The following is a 19,873-nucleotide window of genomic DNA, read 5'->3' as shown; positions in this document are numbered from 1 at the left end:
CTCCATATTTCCTCTCCTATGATGCCGCTGCCATTCTCCCCTCATCTTTAGGAGTGCCTGCTGAGGTTGGCGCACAATATACAGGGGTTTCCTCCATATCCTAAGTCCCGGGTAGAGGTTTCTGGGACTGGCAGACGCACATGTGGTGAACAGACCAGGAATGTTGTCAGGCTGTCCCGTCATGTATGGGGTCTTCACCTACACAATAGCCCCTTTGTGTGGGCAGGTCAGGTCATGGCTTGGGGCCAGTCCTGTCCATTCACTTCTGAGCCGTAGTCATAGCAAACATGGTAACCCAACAACTGCTGTGCAGGTATCAACTGGTGCCAATAGAGGGAGTTACAAGCTCTCCCAGTATGGATGTAGCACCCCCAATATCCAATGTAGATGTATCACCCCCAGTATCCAATGTAGATGTATCACCCCCAGTATCCAATGTAGATGTATCATTTCCAGTATCCAATGTAGATGTATCGCCCCCAATATCCAATGTAGATGTATCATTTCCAGTATCCAATGTAGATGTATCACCCCCAGTATCCAATGTAGATGTATCATTTCCAGTATCCAATGTAGATGTATCACCCCCAGTATCCAATGTAGATGTATCATTTCCAGTATCCAATGTAGATGTATCACCCCCAGTATCCAATGTAGATGTATCATTTCCAGTATCCAATGTAGATGTATCGCCCCCAATATCCAATGTAGATGTATCACCCCCAATATCCGGTTTAGCTGTATTACCCCCAATATCCAGTTTAGATGTATCACCCCCAATATCCAATGTAGATGTATCACCCCCAATATCCGGTTTAGCTGTTTTACCCCCAATATCCGGTTTAGATGTATTACCCCCAATATCCAATGTAGATGTATCACCCCCAATATCCGGTTTAGATGTATTACCCCCAATATCCAATGTAGATGTATCACCCCCAATATCCAATGTAGATGTATCACCCCCAATATCCGGTTTAGCTGTTTTACCCCCAATATCCGGTTTAGCTGTTTTACCCCCAATATCCGGTTTAGATGTATTACCCCCAATATCCAATGTAGATGTATCACCCCCAATATCCGGTTTAGATGTATTACCCCCAATATCTGTTGTAGATGTATCAGTTCCAGTATCCAATGCAGATACACTCCCCTCAGTATAGATGGATTCCCCAGTATATGTATCTCATATAGTTGTATCCCCCCAGTATGTGTGAGTCCCAGTATCCAATGTAGATGTATCCTCCTGTATGTGTACCAAGTATACAGTATAGAGGTTTAGCTATATCTGCCCCAGTATCCAATGTAGTCTGTATAGGTATATTCTTCTGGTATACATGTATCATCCTGTATCTTATATACATGTCTCGCTCCTGTATTCAGTTTAGATATATCATCCCTGATACATATATACATCCCCTCTATGTCCAGTATAGATGTATCATTACTCCCTTTGTACGTTTATGCCCCACTATAGATGTAGTAGCCCTAATATCTAATTTACATATTCCCCCCCCCCGAATATGGATACATCCTTCCTGTATCTATATACATCCCCTAAAGCATATATGTATTCCCCAGTATCACTATATCCCTCCAAGTATTGATGTATCAACCCAGTATAGATATACACCCTTTGTATCCAGAATAGACGTATCACCTATAGTATATATGTATTCCCCGGTATAGCTTGTTCTGTCGGTGCAGTTGTTGTCCTGGTTTGGCGCCTTTCCTTGTACTGTATATACTGGAGCGTCCCTCTTGTCTCGGCCTCTCCCATTGCTGTCACGGTTCATCTTGTGTAATTCCTCTGATCGGACGGAGATCCTTTGTTGTGATGTCAGTTACGAGACACACAGAAGAGTTGGCTATATACCAGTCTATATGGAAATATTCATCCATCATTGTAGGGTGAGAAGTTCGGTTCATATCCCTGCTGGCTGCCAGGGAATGGGAGCCTTGCTAGGCCAATTCACACAGCAGAAGGATTGTTACAATGTAACAGTGCAGGCAGTGCTTAGTAGTGATGACATTAACTGTACAGGGGAGCTGTGGGTGATGTTGGGGTGCAGAGTATTACAGGGGAGCTGTGGTGATGTGGGGGTGCAGACTGTTACACACAGGGGAGATGTGGGGGTGCAGAGTATTACACACAGGGGAGCTGCAGTGATGTTTGGGTACAGAGTATTACTGGTGTGCAGCAGTGACATTGGGGTGCAGAGTATTACACAGAGGGGAGCTGCGGTGATATTGGAGTGCAGAGTATTACATGGGAGCAGCAGTGACGTTGGGGTGCAGAGTATTACATGGGAGCTGCGGTGACGTCGGGGTGCAGAGTATTACACAGGAGCTGCGGTAGTGTTGGGGTGCAGAGTATTACACAGGAGCTGCGGTAGTGTTGGGGTGCAGAGTATTACACAGGAGCTGCGGTAGTGTTGGGGAGCTGTGGTGACGTTGGGGTGCAGAGTATTACACAGGAGCTGCGGTAGTGTTGGGGAGCTGTGGTGACGTTGGGGTGCAGAGTATTACACAGGAGCTGCGGTAGTGTTGGGGTGCAGAGTATTACACAGGAGCTGCGGTAGTGTTGGGGAGCTGCGGTGACGTTGGGGTGCAGAGTATTACACAGGAGCTGCGGTAGTGTTGGGGAGCTGTGGTGACGTTGTGGTGCAGAGTATTACACAGGAGCTGCGGTAATGTTGGGGAGCTGCGGTGATGTTGGGGTGCAGAGTATTACACAGGAGCTGCGGTAATGTTGGGGAGCTGCGGTGACGTTGGGGTGCAGAGTATTACACAGGAGCTGTGGTAGTGTTGGGGAGCAGAGTATTACACAGGAGCTGTGGTAGTGTTGGGGAGCAGCGGTGACAACGGGGTGCAGAGTATTACACAGGAGCTGCGGTAGTGTTGGGGAGCAGCGGTGACGTTGGGGTGCAGAGTATTACACAGGAGCTGCGGTAGTGTTGGGGAGCAGCGGTGACGTTGGGGTGCAGAGTATTACACAGGAGCTGCGGTAGTGTTGGGGAGCAGCGGTGACATCGGGGTGCAGAGTATTACACAGGAGCTGCGGTAGTGTTGGGGAGCAGCGGTGACATCGGGGTGCAGAGTATTACACAGGAGCTGCGGCAGTGTTGGGGTGCAGAGTATTACACAGAGCTGCGGTAGTGTTGGGGTGCAGAGTATTACACAGAGCTGCGGTAGTGTTGGGGTGCAGAGTATTACACAGAGCTGCGGTAGTGTTGGGGTGCAGAGTATTACACAGGAGCTGTGGTGTTGGGGTGCAGAGTATTACACAGAGCTGCGGTAGTGTTGGGGTGCAGAGTATTACACAGGAGCTGCGGCAGTGTTGGGGTGCAGAGTATTACACAGGAGCTACGGTAGTGTTGGGGTGCAGAGATGACTTCGGGGTGCAGAGTATTACACAGGAGCTGCGGTAGTGTTGGGGAGCAGCGGTGACATCGGGGTGCAGAGTATTACACAGGAGCTGCGGTAGTGTTGGGGAGCAGTGGAGACATCGGGGTGCAGAGTATTACACAGGAGCTGCGGTAGTGTTGGGGAGCAGCGGTGACATCGGGGTGCAGAGTATTACACAGGAGCTGCGGTAGTGTTGGGGTGCAGAGTATTACACAGGAGCTGCGGTAGTGTTGGGGAGCAGTGGTGACATCGGGGTGCAGAGTATTACACAGGAGCTGCGGTAGTGTTGGGGTGCAGAGTATTACACAGGAGCTGCGGTAGTGTTGGGGAGCAGTGGTGACATCGGGGTGCAGAGTATTACACAAGAGCTGCGGTAGTGTTGGGGAGCAGCGGTGACATCGGGGTGCAGAGTATTACACAGGAGCTGCGGTAGTGTTGGGGAGCAGCGGTGACGTTGGGGTGCAGAGTATTACACAGGAGCTGCGGTAGTGTTGGGGTGCAGAGTATTACACAGGAGCTGCGGTAGTGTTGGGGAGCAGTGGTGACATCGGGGTGCAGAGTATTACACAGGAGCTGCGGTAGTGTTGGGGAGCAGTGGTGACATCGGGGTGCAGAGTATTACACAGGAGCTGCGGTAGTGTTGGGGAGCAGCGGTGACATCGGGGTGCAGAGTATTACACAGGAGCTGCGGCAGTGTTGGCAGTTGGGGAAGCCTTTTCGTGCCTCTTTCCTGGCTGCTTTCGTTGGGTGGATTGGGCTGCAGTCACGCTGTGGGCGGCTGCTCTGTGTTGTGATGGGCGTGGATGTGTTTCCACAGTGAGTGGAGGGAGGGAGAGCGGCTGTACACAACTGACACACGGCGTGCTCGCGGCTTCTCTCCTGCAGGCTAAAACCCCTCACCTTCTTCTTGAGGTCTTAGCTCAGGTTTCCATTAGATGCCTTGTCCCCTGGGTGAAGAGTCATGGCAGACTCGGTGAAGCGTCCCGCTTCTTCCACCTGGTACTACACCTTTAAGAGGGAGATGCTTCTGGAGCGTTCTGATTGGCTGGATGGGAATTCGGAGCAGGAGCGGAAGAGTCACCTGTACAAGAAGCTCTGCTGTGTAGGTGGGTCCAGATCACCCCTGTCATCATGGGTCATAGTTAACCCCTTTGCTGCCGGTCACCGAGGCCACAGTCCACCTCTTCCACCATTGTGGAGCACAGTTTCTTTTTTTCTCGTCCATCTGCCCTGGCTTCTGCCTTCTGTGGGTTATTACGAAGAAGGGGCAGATGTAGTGACATGAATCTATAGGATCTTAGCGTACAGCGTTTGTAGTCAGTAACCATAGAAACACATAGAGCTATATAGCAGCTGTATACACAGGAGGAAATTTTGTAATGAAGACTTGAATACACTGGAGCAATAAAATGATTAACCCCATGCCATATGTTCATCAGATATATCCCCAATGTAAGGCTGGCTGAGAGTGCTGAGCTCCCACAATCCTCTCGTCACAGGAAGGGATCGCTGGGGGCGTCATCCTAATACACATCCACAATTATAATAATCCTGCCCCAACGCCAACAAATCCAGCATGTATAAATTCGTCATCTAGCCTGTCAGTTGCATAGTGGAAGCATCTCAGCAGCACAGAGTATTTCAGGAGAGGAGTGTGCTGATATCATTGGTCTGGGGGAAGGAGGACCTTTGGGATATTAGTGAGGACAGGGCCTCATGTGACAGAAAAAGCAGTCATTGTCATTTCTTCTTTTCTTAAATGAGGCATAAATTCTTTGATGTGATTATGACGCACCCTGGAGTTACACAACCTTGTTGTGGGCTCAGACATTAAAGAGGTGCAGTTTATCTCCAACATGCCTGTGACACCAAGGAGGGTATTGGATATGTGATGGAAAACAGGATTTGGTGTCAGGATATATCTGGTGAGAAGTAGGGCCTGGTGTCAGGATATATCTGGTGAGAAGTAGGGCCTGGTGTCAGGATACATCTGGTGAGAAGTAGGACCTGGTGTCAGGATATATCTGGTGAGAAGTAGGGTCTGGTGTCAGGATATATCTGGTGAGAAGTAGGGCCTGGTGTCAGGATATATCTGGTGAGAAGTAGGGCCTGGTGTCAGGATATATCTGGTGAAAAGTAGGGCCTAGTGTCAGGATATATCTGGTGAGAAGTAGGGCCTAGTGTCAGGATATATCTGGTGAGAAGTAGGACCTGGTGTCAGGATATATCTGGTGAGAAGTAGGACCTGGTGTCAGGATATATCTGGTGAGAAGTAGGGCCTGGTGTCAGGATATATCTGGTGAGAAGTAGGGCCTGGTGTCAGGATATATGTGGTGAGAAGTAGGGCCTGGTGTCAGGATATATCTGGTGGGAAGTAGGACCTGGTGTCAGGATATATCTGGTGGGAAGTAGGACCTGGTGTCAGGATATATCTGGTGAGAAGTAGGGCCTGGGCTCAGGATACATCTGGTGGGAAGTAGGACCTAGTGTCAGGACATATCTGGTGAGAAGTAGGGCCTGGTGTCAGGATATATCTGGTGGGAAGTAGGACCTGGTGTCAGGATATATCTGGTGGGAAGTAGGACCTGGTGTCAGGATATATCTGGTGAAAAGTAGGGCCTGGTGTCCGGATATATCTGGAGAGAAGTAGGGCCTGGTGTCAGGATATATCTGGTGAGAAGTAGGACCTGGTGTCAGGATATATCTGGTGGGAAGTAGGACCTGGTGTCAGGATATATCTGGTGAAAAGTAGGGCCTGGTGTCCGGATATATCTGGAGAGAAGTAGGGCCTGGTGTCAGGATATATCTGGTGAGAAGTAGGGTCTGATGTCAGGATATATCTGGTGGGAAATAGGGCCTGGTGTCAGGATATATCTGGTGAAAAGTAGGGCCTAGTGTCAGGATATCTCTGGTGAGAAGTAGGGCCTGGTGTCAGGATATATCTGGTGAGAAGTAGGGCCTGGTGTCAGGATATATCTGGTGAGAAGTAGGGCCTAGTGTCAGGATATATATAATGGGAAGTAGGGTCTGGTGTCAGGATATATCTGGTGGGATGTAGGACCTAGTGTCAGGATATATCTGGTGGGAAGTAGGACCTGGTGTCAGGATATATCTGGTGAGAAGTAGGGCCTAGTGTCAGGATATATCTGGTGGGAAGTAGGGCCTGGTGTCAGGATATATCTGGTGGAAGTAGGGCCTGATGTCAGAATATATCTAGTGAGAAGTAGGGCCTGGTGTCAGGATATATCTGGTGGGATGTAGGACCTGGTGTCGGGATATATCTGGTGGGATGTAGGACCTGGTGTCGAGATATATCTGGTGAAAAGTAGGACCTGGTGTCAGGATATATCTGGTGAGAAGTAGGGTCTGATGTCAGAATATATCTAGTGAGAAGTAGGGCCTGGTGTCAGGATATATCTGGTGGGATGTAGGACCTGGTGTCGGGATATATCTGGTGGGATGTAGGACCTGGTGTCGAGATATATCTGGTGAAAAGTAGGACCAGGTGTCAGGATATATCTGGTGAGAAGTAGGGTCTGATGTCAGGATACATCTGGTGGGAAGTAGGACCTGGTGTCAGGATATATCTGGTGGGATGTAGGACCTGGTGTCGGGATATATCTGGTGGGATGTAGGACCTGGTGTCGAGATATATCTAGTGAAAAGTAGGACCTGGTGTCAGGATATATCTGGTGGGAAGTAGGACCTGGTGTCAGGATATATCTGGTGGGAAATAGGGCCTAGTGTCAGGATATATCTGGTGAGAAGTAGCGCCTAGTGTCAGGATATCTCTGGTGAGAAGTAGGACCTGGTGTCAGGATATATCTGGTGGGAAGTAGGGCCTGGTGTCAGGATATATCTGGTGAGAAGTAGGGCCTGTGTCAGGATATATCTGGTGGGAAGTAGGGCCTGTGTCAGGATATATCTGGTGGGAAGTAGGGCCTGGTGTCAGGATATATCTGGTGGGAAGTAGGCCCCCCTGCAGTTCTGTCAGATAATACTCGTGTTCTTCCAGATAATGATTGCAGTCACAAACTCTTTGGTATTTTCTTCATTTAATTTGTCTTCGATGGAAAACCACAAAAAGAATTGTCAAAAAGCCAAATTGGATATAATTCAACACCAAACATAAAAATGGGGGTGGACAAAAGTATTAGCACTATTTGAAAAATCATGTGATGCTTCTCTAATATGTGTAATTAACAGCACCTGTTACTTACCTGAGGCACCTAACAGGTGGTGGCAATAACTAAATCACAGTTGCAGCCAGTTGAAATGGATTAAAGTTGACTCCACCTGTGTCCTTGTGTGACCACATTGAGCATGGAGAAAAGAAAGAAGACCAAAGAACTGTCTGAGGACTTGAGAAGCAAAATTGTGAGGAAGCCTGAGCAATCTCAAGGCTACAAGTCCATCTCCAAAGCCCTGAATGTTCCTGTGTCTACCATGCGCAGTGTCATCCAGAAGTGTAAAGCCCATGGCCCTGTGGCTAACCTCCCGAGATGTGGACGCAAAAGAAACATTGACCAGAGATTTCACCGCAAGATTGTGCGGATGGCGGATAAAGAACCTCGACTAACATCCAAACAAGTCCAAGCTGCCCTGCAGTCCGAGGGTACAACAGTGTCACCCCGTACTATCCAGCGTCAGCGTCTGAATGAGAAGGGACTGTATGATAGGAGACCCAGGAAGACCCCACTTCTTACCCACAGACATAAGCCAGGCTGGAGTTTGCCAAAACTTACCTGAGAAAGCCAAAACCGTTCTGGAAGAATGTTCTCTGGTCAGAGGAGACAAAAGTAGGAAAAGGCCTCAACATAGAGATTACAGGAAAAAAAAGAAGAAGACGCCCCCTACAGTCAGACATGGCGGAGGTCCCTGATGTTTTGGGGTTGCTTTGCTGCCTCTGACACTGGACTGCTTGACCGTGTGCATGGCATTATGAAGTCTGAAGACGACCAACACATTGTGCAGCATCATGTAGGGCCCAGTGTGAGAAAGCGGGGTCTACCTCAGAGGTCAGGGCTCTTCCAGCAGGACAAGGATCCAAAACACACTTCAGGTCAGCACTAGAAAATGGTGGTGAGAGAAAGCCCTGGAGACTTGTAAAGTGGCAGCAATGAGTCCAGCCCTGAATCCCATAGAACACCTGTGGGGGAGGGGGAGAGATCTCTTGGTGGCAGTTTGGAGAAGGCCCCCTTCACATCTCAGGGGGGACCGCGAGCAGTTTGCCAAAGAAGAAGGGTCTAAGATTCCAGCAGAGCCTTGTAAGAAACTCATTGCTGGTTAGCGGAAGCGGTTGTGCGCAGTTATTGTGTCTAAAGGTTGTGCGACCAAGTATTAGGCTGAGGGCGCCAATACTTCTGTCCACACCAGTTCTGGAGTTTTCTGTAAAATGATCAATGATGTGACTTTTTTTTCATTCTCTTTTGTGTTTTTTCATTGCAAGCAAAATAACTGAAGATATTACCAAAGAGTTTGTGCTTGTAATCATTATCTGGGGGGCACCGAAGATTATCTGACAGGACTGCAGGGGGCGATACTTATACTGTATATACCCTGTGTCACTTATATACTATATAAGAGTTTGTGCTGTGTAATCATTATCTGGGGGACAGCGAGGATTATCTGACAGGACTGCAGGGGGCGATACTTATACTGTATATACCCTGTGTCACTTATATACTATATAAGAGTCTGTGCTGTGTAATCATTATCTGGGGGACAGCGAGGATTATCTGACAGGACTGCAGGGGGCGATACTTATACTGTATATACCCTGTGTCACTTATATACTATATAAGAGTTTGTGCTGTGTAATCATTATCTGGGGGACAGCGAGGATTATCTGACAGGACTGCAGGGGGCGATACTTATACTGTATATACCCTGTGTCACTTATATACTATATAAGAGTCTGTGCTGTTTAATCATTATCTGGGGACAGCGAGGATTATCTGACAGGACTGCAGGGGGCGATACTTATACTGTATATACCCTGTGTCACTTATATACTATATAAGAGTCTGTGCTGTGTAATCATTATCTGGGGGACAGCGAGGATTATCTGACAGGACTGCAGGGGGCGATACTTATACTGTATATACCCTGTGTCACTTATATACTATATAAGAGTCTGTGCTGTTTAATCATTATCTGGGGACAGCGAGGATTATCTGACAGGACTGCAGGGGGACCAAGATTTTTGGCCAACACTGTATCTGGTAGGAAGTAGGATATATCTGGTGAGAAGTAGGACCTGGTGTCAAGATATATCTGGTGAGAAGTAGGACCTGGTGTCAGGATATATCTGGTGAGAAGTAGGACCTGGTGTCAGGATATATCTGGTGAGAAGTAGGGCCTGGTGTCAGGATATATCTGGTGAGAAGTAGGGCCTGGTGTCAGGATATATCTGGTGGGAAGTAGGGCCTGGTGTCAGGATATATCTGGTGAGAAGTAGGACCTGGTGTCAGGATATATCTGGTGGGAAGTAGGGCCTAGTGTCAGGATATATCTGGTGAGAAGTAGGACCTGGTGTCAGGATATATCTGGTGGGAAGTAGGGCCTGGTGTCAGGATATATCTGGTGGGAAGTAGGGCCTGGTGTCAGGATATATCTGGTGGGAAGTAGGGCCTGGTGTCAGGATATATCTGGTGGGAAGTAGGGCCTGGTGTCAGGATATATCTGGTGGGAAGTAGGGCCTGGTGTCAGGATATATCTGGTGGGAAGTAGGGCCTGGTGTCAGGATATATGTGTAGAACTGTCATCATTATTTCCCCAGGGTAGTACTGTCATGGTGGTTATACATGTGTAGTATTGTTGTGTTACCCTGAGGTAGTACTGTTGGGGTGTACATGTGTCGTACTGTTGGGGTGGTGTTACAGGTGTATTACTGTTGTTTTCCCCCAGGGTAGTACTGTCGGCTTGTATTGTATGTGCGGTACTGTTGTGTTACACATGGGTAATACTGTCGGGATGGTTTCGGTGCCCCCTTGGTGTTTCCCAGCAGCCATGCGGTGGTTGCTTTCTGCTGTATGGACGGTTTCCCCTCTGGAGCGGTGGAGCGTTGCGGTTCTCCCACGTTGCTTTCTCTCTAAAGCTGGTGAGTAACTTTCACTGCTGATAATGTTTCTATTGCACCAGCATAGTTTAGTAACCAGTATGCCGGTCTCTGAGTGATCTGTATCAGCAGGCCCTGTGGATACGTTACACTGTATATACATAAAGGTAGTACAGGCTGGAAAGGGGCAATTTATCCCGCCTCGGGGTGGAACGTGGCTGCTATCAGTGAGTACATTCCACTAGTTACCTATCAAACAGATCCGCTCAGGTATGTAGGGTGCACTGAACTTTATTTAGCAGGTGTTGTTGAGGTGAGCCGAGGTCGTCAGGGTGCTCAGGATGCACAGAGTCCGCGGGTGCAATATGGCTGCAGGTTCTGCAGGGCGCAATGATAATGACCCCCAGTAAATCATCATGACAGGTCCAATGTGTGGAATGTGACAATGGGAGCTACACGGATAGCTCAGTCAACGCACCGCACCCTATTAATGCCACACATACAAGGGGTGTAAGGTGGGGTAGAGCCTATATAGGGTATACGCTGGGCAGAGAATATATAGGGTATACGGTGAGGCAGGGCATATATAGGGTATATGGTAGGGCAGGGCATATATAGGGTATATGGTGGGGCAGGGCATATATAGGGTATATGGTGGGGCAGGATATATATAGGGTATATGGTGGGGCAGGGCATATATAGGGTATATGGTAGGGCAGGGCATATATAGGGTATATGGTGGGGCAGGGAATATATAGGGTATACGGTGAGGCAGGGCATATATAGGGTATATGGTGGGGCAGGGCATATATAGGGTATATGGTGGGGCAGGGCATATATAGGGTATATGGTGGGGCATGATATATATAGGGTATATGGTGGGGCAGGATATATATAGGGTATACGGTGAGGCAGGGCATATATAGGGTATACGGTAGGGCAGGGCATATATAGGTATAAGGTAGGGCAGGGCATATATAGGGTATACGGTGGGGTGGGGCAGGGCATATATAGGGTGTGCGGTGAGGCAGGGCATATATAGGGTATACGGTAGGGCAGGGCATATATAGGTATAAGGTAGGGCAGGGCATATATAGGGTATACGGTGGGGTGGGGCAGGGCATATATAGGGTGTGCGGTGAGGCAGGGCATATATAGGGTATACGGTGAGGCAGGGCATATATAGGGTATACGGTGGGGCAGGGCATATATAGGGTATACGGTGGGGTGGGGCAGGGTATATATAGGGTATACGGTGAGGCAGGGTATATATAGGGTATACGGTGGGGCAGGGTATATATAGGGTATACGGTGGGGCAGGGTATATATAGGTTATACGGTGGGGCAGGGTATATATAGGGTATACGGTGGGGCAGGGTATATATAGGGTATACGGTGGGGCAGGGCATATATAGGGTATATGGTGGGGCAGGGCATATATAGGGTATATGGTGGGGCAGGATATATATAGGGTATATGGTGGGGCAGGATATATATAGGGTATACGGTGGGGCAGGGCATATATAGGTATAAGGTAGGGCAGGGCATATATAGGGTATACGGTGGGGCAGGGCATATATAGGGTGTGCGGTGAGGCAGGGCATATATAGGGTATACGGTGAGGCAGGGCATATATAGGGTATACGGTGGGGCAGGGCATATATACGGTATACGGTGCGGCAGGGCATATATAGGGTATACGGTGGGGCAGGGTATATATAGGGTATACGGTGGGGCAGGGTATATATAGGGTATACGGTGGGGCAGGGTATATATAGGGTATACGGTGGGGCAGGGTATATATAGGGTATACGGTGGGGCAGGGCATATCTAGGGTATACGGTGGGGCAGGGTATATATAGGGTATACGGTGGGGTGGGGCAGGGCATATATAGGGTGTGCGGTGAGGCAGGGCATATATAGGGTGTGCGGTGAGGCAGGGCATATATAGGGTATATGGTGGGGCAGGGTATATATAGGGTATACGGTGGGGCAGGGTATATATAGGGTATACGGTGGGGCAGGGTATATATAGGGTATACGGTGGGGCAGGGCATATATAGGGTATACGGTGGGGCAGGGCATATATAGGGTATACGGTGGGGCAGGGCATATATAGGGTATACGGTGGGGCAGGGCATATATAGGGTATACGGTGGGGCAGGGCATATATAGGGTATACGGTGGGGCAGGGTATATATAGGGTATACGGTGGGGCAGGGCATATCTAGGGTATACGGTGGGGCAGGGTATATATAGGGTATACGGTGGGGCAGGGTATATATAGGGTATACGGTGGGGCAGGGCATATCTAGGGTATACGGTGGGGCAGGGTATATATAGGGTATACGGTGGGGCAGGGTATATATAGGGTATACGGTGGGGCAGGGTATATATAGGGTATACGGTGGGGCAGGGTATATACATGGAATTTACAAGGAGGGGATCCTAGCAATATGTTTCTGAATGCTAACCTGAAACGTCTGTTCCTTTGCAGTTCAGTCCTTAGTTTGTCCACCAGGGGCCGCTCTTATCACGTTGTGTGTTATGCTGGGGTCAAGCTAATTCTGAAACTCAGATGACAATTGAGGAGGGGGCACAAGAAGCAGCCATCGGGGCCCGGCTTATATTTCCCAACTTTACCCTCATTAGAGGACGTCAGGGGTGTATGTGCTACAGACGTGTGACATACACATTGCACGGCCTCGCATGTCTTTTCTTGACTGTTCCTCATTTCTCCCATTCACATCACACAACAGAAGCTTATGTCTGACATGTAATTGTCACAGGTAGAGACAGGTACTAGAGATGGCGCCCTCTGCTGTCACAGGTACAGACAGGTACTAGAGATGGCGCCCTCTGCTGTCACAGGTACAGACAGGTACTAGAGATGGCGCCCTCTGCTGTCACAGGTACAGACAGGTACTAGAGATGGCGCCCTCTGCTGTCACAGGTAGAGACAGGTACTAGAGATAGCGCCCTCTGCTGTCACAGGTAGAGACAGGTACTAGAGATAGCGCCCTCTGCTGTCACAGGTAGAGACAGGTACTAGAGATGGCGCCCTCTGCTGTCACAGGTAGAGACAGGTACTAGAGATAGCGCCCTCTGCTGTCACAGGTAGAGACAGGTACTAGAGATAGCGCCCTCTGCTGTCACAGGTAGAGACAGGTACTAGAGATGGCGCCCTCTGCTGTCACAGGTAGAGACAGGTACTAGGGATAGTTTCTAGCAGTGACAGCAGAGGGCGCCATCTCTAGTACCTGTTTCTAGCTGTCACAGCAGAGGGCGCTATAGTACAGCTAGTGCTCCCTGTGGTCTCAGTCCACCTGACTGTACTACTCTGGGTAACAGCAGTACACATGTGTAGTAACAGTAACAGCGCCCTCTGCAGTACATTTTCTCAGTGGTCTCTGGCGACCTGCTGGGGGGGGGGGGGGGAGGAGTTGTTTTCCAGGTACAGGGATATGAGCCATCGCTGCGGTATTTCCCCCTCCCTGACACCTGTGACTCCCTGTTACTGACGCAATATCCGGGGCTCTCTGAAAATACCATCAGCACTGGGGGGGAATATTAACCATTGATTGTGGGGGCCCAAGGATGTGCCCCCCCCCCCCCCCCATTGTTCTTCAGATGTACAGATAAGGAGGAGGGGGAGTCATTGTTTTATTGTTTCAGTGTCTCCAGTCCAGAGGTCTCATCCGGTCTCTGACTGCTCACACCTAAAAAACAAACAGACTCTCACACCGACACCCATCTTATTATCACTGCATGTATACAGGGACTTCAGGCTCTTCATCCAGACAGGCCATGCCCCTGCTGCCCCCTACATGACAGTGACAGATACTGCACACTCCATGCATTGTCCACAGTGCGTTCTGCTAGGTCACTGTATACACCCCAAACTGAAGCGTCACATCCACTAATATAACAGGGAACAAGGAGACCCTCATCAGAAGAGCTTACACTCTAAGGCCCACACCCAGCACAGCAGCATCACAAGTCTCCAGGAATGCAGGCGTTTCCTCAGTGGGTGACTCACTGCAGAGGGAGAGGATTTCACTGTCCTGAGGGACTAATACTGCACCCCAGGCACTCCTCAAAAATAATATCGGCACCATTAACACATGGTCAGATCTTCAAAGGACTGTGAGGGGGAGACCACCGGTCCTAGTCCTCACTATGTAAGGTGTATGAGATCAGAACTTCAGAGGACCGTTAGGTGGAGATGACCCTACCTAGTCCTCGCCCGGTAGTAATGTGTATGGAACCATATCACTAGGTGGAGGAGACCCTTCCTAGTCCTCACCTAGTAAGGTGTATGAGATCAGAACTTCAGAGGACCGTTAGGTGGAGGAGACCCTTCCTAGTCCTCACCTAGTAAGGTGTATGAGATCAGAACTTCAGAGGACCGTTAGGTGGAGGAGACCCTACCTAGTCCTCACCTGTATTAATGTGTGTGGGATCAGACCTCCAGCAGGTCATTGAGGTGGAGGACACCCTACCTAATCCTCCCCTGTAGTAATGTGTATGGAACCATATCACTAGGTGGAAGAGACCCTACCTGGTCCTCACCTAGTAAGGTGTATGAGATCAGAACTTCAGAGGACAGTGGGGTGGAGGAGACTCTACCTAGTCCTCACCTGTATTAATGTGTGTGGGATCAGACCTCCAGCAGGTCATTGAGGTGGAGGACACCCTACCTAATCCTCCCCTGTAGTAATGTGTACGGAACCATATCACTAGGTGGAGGAGACCCTACCTAGTCCTCACCTAGTAAGATGTATGAGGTCAGAACTTCAGAGGACCGTTAGGTGGAGGAGACCCTACCTAGTCCTCACCTAGTAAGGTGTATGAGATCAGAACTTCAGAGGACCGTTAGGTGGAGGAGACCCAACCTAGTCCTCACCTAGTGAGGTGTATGAAATCAGATTTTCAGAGAACAGGGTGGTGGAGGAGACTCTACCTAGTCCTCACCTAGTGAGGTGTATGAGATCAGATTTTCAGAGGACAGTGGGGTGGAGGAGACTCTACCTAGTCCTCACCTGTATTAATGTGTGTGGGATCAGACCTCCAGCAGGTCATTGAGGTGGAGGACACCCTACCTAATCCTCCCCTGTAGTAATGTGTACGGAATCATATCACTAGATGGAGGAGACCCTACCTAGTCCTCACTTAGTAATGTACCGTAGAGGGGCGAAGCAGTGATGACAACGCTCTCAGGTCAAAGATATAAAACGTGAATGAAGTTTATTGGAAGAAATAGCACTTAGTAATGTGTATGGGATGAGATCTCCAGAGGACGGTGAGGAGGAGGAGACCCTACGTAATACTCCCCTGTAGTAATGTGTATGGGATGAGATCTCCAGAGGACGGTGAGGTGGAGGAGACCCTACGTAATACTCCCCTGTAGTAATGTGTATGGGACCATATCACTGGGTGGAGGAGACCCTACCTAGTCTTCACTTAGTAATGTGCATGGGATGAGATCTCCAGAGGACGGTGAGGTGGAGGAGACCCTACGTAATACTCCCCTGTAGTAATGTGTATGGGACCATATCACTAGGTGGAGGAGACCCTATGTAATACTCCCCTGTAGTAATGTGTATGGGACCATATCACTAGGTGGAGGAGACCCTACCTAGTCTTCACTTAGTAATGTGTATGGGATGAGATCTCCAGAGGACGGTGAGGTGGAGGAGACCCTACGTAATACTCCCCTGTAGTAATGTGTATGGGACCATATCACTAGGTGGAGGAGACCCTATGTAATACTCCCCTGTAGTAATGTGTATGGGACCATATCACTAGGTGGAGGAGACCCTACCTAGTCTTCACTTAGTAATGTGTATGGGATGAGATCTCCAGAGGACGGTGAGGAGGAGGAGACCCTACCTAGTAGTTAATCGTGGTTATATGTTGAGTACTGTGTATTGGTGGCCATTACTTACACCCAGCTTTTCTATGTAATGGGTTGCTAGTCGGTGGAGTTGTGTAAGCTCTCTGAACATCTTCCAGTCCGCTACCCCACTGCTGATGGAGCAGAGCTCAGTGACGTCTCTGGTTGAGCAATGGTCAGATGTTACTCATGCAGGGACATGAGGAGGGTTTGGCAGGAATTTTTTTGCTGTGAATCTGAGGATTCCTGTCAGACAGCCTGGGTGGGATGGAGGGATCAGATGACATTCCCTTCCACCCTCGGGTCACCTGTCCGCTCTGCGGTGTCCCTCCAGGACCTCTCGGGCTGATTCACTCACTTATTTACTTCTCTTACTTCTATATCGCCATCATATGCTGCAGCGCTTTACAGCATTGTCACTCCCTGTTCCATGTAGGGCTCACAATCTAAGTTCCCTATCATTGTGTCTACATAATAATACACTGAGTGACCGCCTCTAATGGCGTCCATATTGGTTCTGACTCAACGTCTCCCCACCCTGAATGACCTATGAACCAGCCATGCTTCTCCACATCACTTCCTGAGTGTCAGTCTTTACCTCAGTTCTGGTATTCTATTTATAAATATTATAATGCTCACTTATATAGCGCCATCATATGCCGCAGCGTTTTACAAGCAAGCTTAGGATAGAATGTCCTGTAGATACTACGTAATTGTTCCATTGTGTCATTTAATGCGGCGTCTAACAAGAGATTATACGGGAGTTTGTTAGGGTGTGTACGGTTATGCAGATTTGGTGGAATGACGCCATCTGAATGATTGCGATGTGACTGTTGCATGTAGCAGTTGCTTCTCCGTGTCCATGATGGTGCCCCATATGGCGGCAGGGATGGTGTGTAGGGTCACAGCCCAGCGTTTTGTGTATTGTCTCTGAGAGACGCATTGCACGGCTCTGCAGAATTTCACATGGCTCTGCTGTTCCCATGGGCGCCTGTACATGGCAGAGGTGTGCGATGAGGGCGCACACGGCACCAGCTCAGGTGGTGAGGGTGGGGCACAGGCTCCCAGGGGTTAATCACTGTGCGGGAAGCGCCGTCTGTAGGAATGTGTAGCTGCGAGATATTTAGCCAGCTCTGTCACAGCAAGTTATAGGAATGTGAGAGCTGCCGAGCTGCAACGGGACACCCCGAAACATAGGCACTTATCTCGAGACCCCCAAGAAACAGGGACTTGTCGTCTGAGATACACGTGAAAGACACAGGGACTTCCCCCTGAGACCCCCCAAACTTAGCAACTTGTCATCTGAGACCCTAAAACATAAGCATTATCTCCTAAGAAGAGACCCTGAAAAACACAGCGAGTCTTGAGACCCAAAAACACTGAGACTTGTTATCTGAGACTAAAAACACTGAGATTTGTCACTTCGGAACATCCATCGAAAACATAAGAACGTATTTCTGGAGAGCCCTTACACATAAACATAAATCCTAAGATCACAAAACACAGGGAAATGTCACATGAGCCCCTCCGAAACACAGCGATATATAACCCAAGGTACATCCTCCAAAAAAGAGGAGCGGTCTCACCCAAGAGACCCTGAAACACAGGGACTTATCACATAACATAGAGCTCGTAACATGTGCTGCGTGTCTTACAGCCTGAGCTGTGATCTGTGTGTTTTGCAGCCTGAGCTGTGATCTGTGTGTTTTGCAGCCTGAGCTGTGAGCTCTGTATCTTACAGACTGAGCTGTGATCTGTGTGTTTTGCAGCCTGAGCTGTGATCTGTGTGTTTTGCAGCCTGAGCTGTGATCTGTGTGTTTTGCAGCCTGAGCTGTGATCTGTGTATTTTGCAGCCTGAGCTGTGATCTGTGTGTTTTGCAGCCTGAGCTGTGATCTGTGTGTTTTGCAGCCTGAGCTGTGATCTGTGTATTTTGCAGCCTGAGCTGTGATCTGTGTGTTTTGCAGCCTGAGCTGTGATCTGTGTATTTGCAGCCTGAGCTGTGTGTCTTGCAGCTTGGGGCTGGGGTTTGCAGTGACTAGTAGGGAGGCCGGGCATCCTGTGGGGAGCTACTTGGGGCACACCTTGAGTGGGTCAGTGACACACCTCGGAAAGGGGAGGGCTCTAAGGGGGCAGGGCAGGAACCAGACAGGGCAGGCTTGGAATTGCTTAGCCTGCGGCCAATCTGGGGGTAGAGAGAGAAAGGGAAGGAGGGAGGTGAAGGCTGAGACTCAGAGTGGAGATCAGACACATCAGGAAGAGACAGAGACAGCCGGGCAGATTGTAAGCTCCATGGACCAGCAGATGTATCGCAGTAATGCCGCCTTGCCATCCAATCAGGACAGCACATTCCGCCAGAGAACCAGCTCCGAGGATAACCTGTACCTGGCAGTGCTGAGGGCCACAGAGGGCAAGAAAGGTACCAGCGATCGGGGCCACTGCGGTTCTGTGATGGGGTGTGAGGTGCAGGTCCAGGTGTGTCGGGTGAGAGGGGGGGGGGGGGTGTCTTCTATTACGTTAACCCCTCCTGAGCCACAGCTCAGAGCCGAAAGTTCATGGGTGGGCATTGTGTGTAAATGTTTATTAACCTCTTCTACACCAGACTTGGTGTCAGCATTGCCCACCTGTCGTCCATGCACTATACAGACTCACTTGGCACAGCCTGAAGGAGATTGTCAGATCTTGATTTACATGTATCTCCCACTCCTCGGAGGAATCATATACCTGTTACTAGGGGGTGTAATATACAGTGTGTATAGTCTATTACTGCATGTTATTGCGGTATTGTACTGCTGCACGGCCCCCTACTGCTTCTTATTGGTGGTATTATACCTGTGTATATTCTCTTACTGTTTGTTGTTGGGGACACTATACCTGTATGCAGCCTCCTATTGTTTGTTATTGGTTAGTGGGGGTTATTATACCTGTGTACAGCCCTCCTTCTGCCTGTTATTGGGGGTATTAGACCTGTGTGCAGCCTCCTATTGCCTGTTATTGGGGACACTATACCTGTGTACTACTTCCTACTGCTTGTTATTGGTTATTGGGGACACTATACTTGTGTCCAGCCTCCTACTGCTTGTTATTGGAAGTATTATACCTGTGTATAAACTCCTACTGTCTGTAGTTGGGGTACTATACCTGTGTTCAACCTCTATTATGCCTGTTATTGGGGGGGGGGAGCTGCGGACAGTACATGGAGGGGAGATCTGCTCTCCTGTATATTCTGGTCGCCTGTAATAACCTGTTATCTTCTCTCTTACAGATGAACGAGACAGAGTACAGAAGAAAACATTTACCAAATGGGTGAACAAGCATCTTATAAAGGTGAGTGCAGTCCCAACACCCCCTCACCTGCAACTACCTGAACACACAGGCCTACAACCAATATTCTCTACAGTGTCAGATAATCCTCGGTGTCCCCCAGATAATGATTACAAGCACAAACTCTTTGGTAATATCTTCATTTATTTTGCTTGCAATGAAAAAACACAGAAGAGAATGAAAAAAA

At 49.0% G+C, this 19,873-nt stretch overlaps 1 protein-coding gene across 20 annotated transcripts in view; it reads left to right on the top strand.

The window, feature by feature from the left end:
• The window catches only part of PLEC (plectin), a 180,924-nt gene that overhangs the window by 90,317 nt on the left and 70,734 nt on the right, over nt 1-19,873 (top strand). For 15 of the 20 annotated variants that reach the window (XM_075269962.1, XM_075269959.1, XM_075269960.1 and 12 more), the window contains one exon: nt 19,628-19,689. In XM_075269962.1, coding sequence (XP_075126063.1) covers nt 19,628-19,689 — 62 coding nt within the window. Of the gene's footprint in view, nt 1-4,211; nt 4,515-18,554; nt 18,782-19,627; nt 19,690-19,873 lie in introns of those variants that run through there. The other 5 variants (XM_075269971.1, XM_075269967.1, XM_075269965.1 and 2 more) reach the window with 2 other exon arrangements.

This window comes from Leptodactylus fuscus, chromosome 4 (genome assembly GCF_031893055.1).
Source record: "Leptodactylus fuscus isolate aLepFus1 chromosome 4, aLepFus1.hap2, whole genome shotgun sequence".
Lineage (NCBI taxonomy): Eukaryota > Metazoa > Chordata > Amphibia > Anura > Leptodactylidae > Leptodactylus > Leptodactylus fuscus.
This window is presented reverse-complemented; position numbering and strand designations above follow the sequence as displayed.